Raw genomic sequence first — 2,299 nt, 5'->3', positions numbered from 1 at the left:
CCGAAGAGGCTCGTCTGAAGAAACTCGAGACCGAAGAGGATGAGGCTCGAAGGAGAGAAAACCTGGAGCTCTTCCAATCTCTCCGGAAAGGTGGTTTCCCCGCCACGGAGAGGGCGGCTTCCCCTAGCCCTGGTGACAGCGGTGCAGCGACGCCTGCCTCCGACGCCTCGATGGGTCCTCCCTCGAAGCCGTCCGGCGCGGCGAAGCGCGAAAAGCCTGCTGCTCTCAAGCTGGAGACGACCAAGCCGGTTGAGCCTCCACAGCCAAGCGCCGCTATGAAATCCCTCCAGAGCGCGCGATTCATCGACGACCTGTCCAAGGTCAAGTACCCTCCTTCCATCGTTTCTCCCAACCCGGCTCTGAACGCGAATGCTCCTCCCGACCGCAAATTCCATTACAACAAGGAGTTCTTGCTCCAATTCCAGAACGTCTTCAAGGAGAAGCCGTCTCTGGATTGGGATACTCGTGTGCGCGAGACCGTGGGCGAGAGCGGCGATTCCGCGCGCCCCCAGTCGGCCCGCACGCCCATGCTCGGTTCGCGCAACACTTCCCGGCCGGGCATTCCGCAGAACTTCCAGATGGGCACATTTGGTCAGGGAACCAACCGCCAGAGCCTGCCTCCTGGCACCACTTCCGAGCAGCGTTTTGCCATGTCCAATGTCGGCCGCCCCGGGTCCATGGGAACCAACCCGTTTGGCCAGTTTGGCCGTCCTGGTGGCATGAGCACCCCTTCGCTCAGCCGAACCGGCTCATCAGCTGCCTTGCATTCCAACGCGCCTCAGTCTCCCCGTCCTTCTGGCAGCCGCGCTGGCACCCGGCAGGGCAGCAAGCGTGCTGATAAACAGGCTCAGAAGAAGGAAGAGGAGAGCAACAAGGCGATGCCGCTCACTGCCAACAAGGACGTTAAGCCATTGACAATCTCTGCCACTGGCTGGAAGCCTCGCAGTGTCGGCCAAGCTGCCGCCGGTCCTACTCCGGGCGGTGATCGTCTCACCCCAGAAATGGTGCAGCGCAAAGTTAAGGCCAACCTCAACAAGATGACGCCGGATAACTTCGACCGTATCACGCAACAGATCCTCGACATCGTTTCCCAATCCAAGGATGAGACCGACGGGCGGACCCTGCGGCAGGTCATCCAGCTCACGTTCGAGAAAGCGACGGACGAAGCGCACTGGGCTCCCATGTACGCCAAGTTCTGCAAGCGTATGCTTGAGAGCATAAGCCCTGAAATCAGGGACGAGAGCATTCGTGACAAGAACGGCAACGTGGTTGCGGGTGGCAGCCTGTTCCGCAAGTACCTGCTCAACCGTTGCCAGGAGGAGTTCGAACGCGGCTGGAAGGTGAACCTTCCTCCCAAGCCCGAGGGCGCGACGGAAGAAGCGGCCATGATGTCGGACGAGTATTACGCCGCTGCCGCTGCCAAGCGTCGTGGTCTGGGTCTGGTCAAGTTCATTGGTGAACTGTACAAGCTGGGCATGCTGACGGAGCGTATCATGCACGAATGTGTCAAGAAGCTGGTCGACTACGAGGGCGTTCCTGACGAAGCCGAGGTGGAGAGTCTGACGAGCCTGCTCCGCACTATTGGTGCCAGCTTGGATGCGTCGGAGAAGGGTCACGCGATGATGGACGCATACTTTGTCCGCATCAACATGATGATTGAGACAGCGGGCTTGCCCAGCCGACTCAAGTTCATGCTCATGGTATGTTAATACTCTATTTATTTGAGAGATGATAAGAGAGACGATAATACTTACACTTATTTCTAGGATGTGGTCGACTTGCGAGCAGCGCGCTGGGTGTCCAAGGACAGCGACAAAGGTCCCAAGACACTTAGCGAGATCCGTGAAGAGGTACGCAGATTACGGACGTTTTTTATTCCTGTACGGTCTCACTGACTTGTTTGTAGGCTGCCCGTCAGCAGCAAGAGGCTGAGATGGAGCGTCTCCGCCAGCAGGCCAACAGGAGCAGTCGACCGCCTCTTGGCCGTGGAGATGCGCGCAATTTCTCCGGCGATTTCCGGAATCAGCAACCTCCTCAGGACTATGCGTCCAGCAAGGTCGGAAGTGACGACCTCCGGCGACTCAAGACGGCGCGAAGCTCGAACCAGCCCCCGTCGTTTGGGCCGTCCAGCATGTTTGGCTCTCGCAGCAGCAGCGGTCGCAAGAACCTAGGCCCTGGTGGCAACTTGGTGCGCGGCGGTGAGGACAGCGGAGCTAGCAGCCGGACGGGCACTCCGCCTGCTGGAAAGGATAAGAAGGAAGACAAGGAGGCTGCATCGTCTATCAATGCATTCAGGTAG

General features: G+C 59.0%; 4 protein-coding genes across 4 annotated transcripts; 2 read left to right on the top strand and 2 right to left on the bottom strand.

The window, feature by feature from the left end:
- T310_9152 (eIF-4F a subunit of a mRNA cap-binding protein) lies at positions 1–1,709 on the top strand (the record flags this gene model as incomplete). The annotated part of the gene is made up of 1 exon (XM_013468342.1): positions 1–1,709. A coding segment is annotated over one exon (1,709 nt), but the record flags the coding sequence as incomplete, so codon positions are not given.
- Positions 753–1,859, bottom strand: T310_9151 (uncharacterized protein; the record flags this gene model as incomplete). Its single annotated transcript, XM_013468341.1, has 1 exon — positions 753–1,859. A coding segment is annotated over one exon (1,107 nt), but the record flags the coding sequence as incomplete, so codon positions are not given.
- Positions 1,860–1,888: 29 nt separating this feature from the next.
- T310_9150 (uncharacterized protein) lies at positions 1,889–2,167 on the bottom strand (the record flags this gene model as incomplete). The annotated part of the gene is made up of 1 exon (XM_013468340.1): positions 1,889–2,167. A coding segment is annotated over one exon (279 nt), but the record flags the coding sequence as incomplete, so codon positions are not given.
- On the top strand, positions 1,907–2,299 carry T310_9147 (uncharacterized protein; the record flags this gene model as incomplete). The annotated part of the gene is made up of 1 exon (XM_013468339.1): positions 1,907–2,299. A coding segment is annotated over one exon (393 nt), but the record flags the coding sequence as incomplete, so codon positions are not given.

This window comes from Rasamsonia emersonii (genome assembly GCF_000968595.1).
Source record: "Rasamsonia emersonii CBS 393.64 chromosome Unknown ctg1118621760982, whole genome shotgun sequence".
Lineage (NCBI taxonomy): Eukaryota > Fungi > Ascomycota > Eurotiomycetes > Eurotiales > Trichocomaceae > Rasamsonia > Rasamsonia emersonii.
Note: the sequence above shows the minus strand (reverse complement) of the source record. Positions and strands in the feature narration are given on the sequence as shown.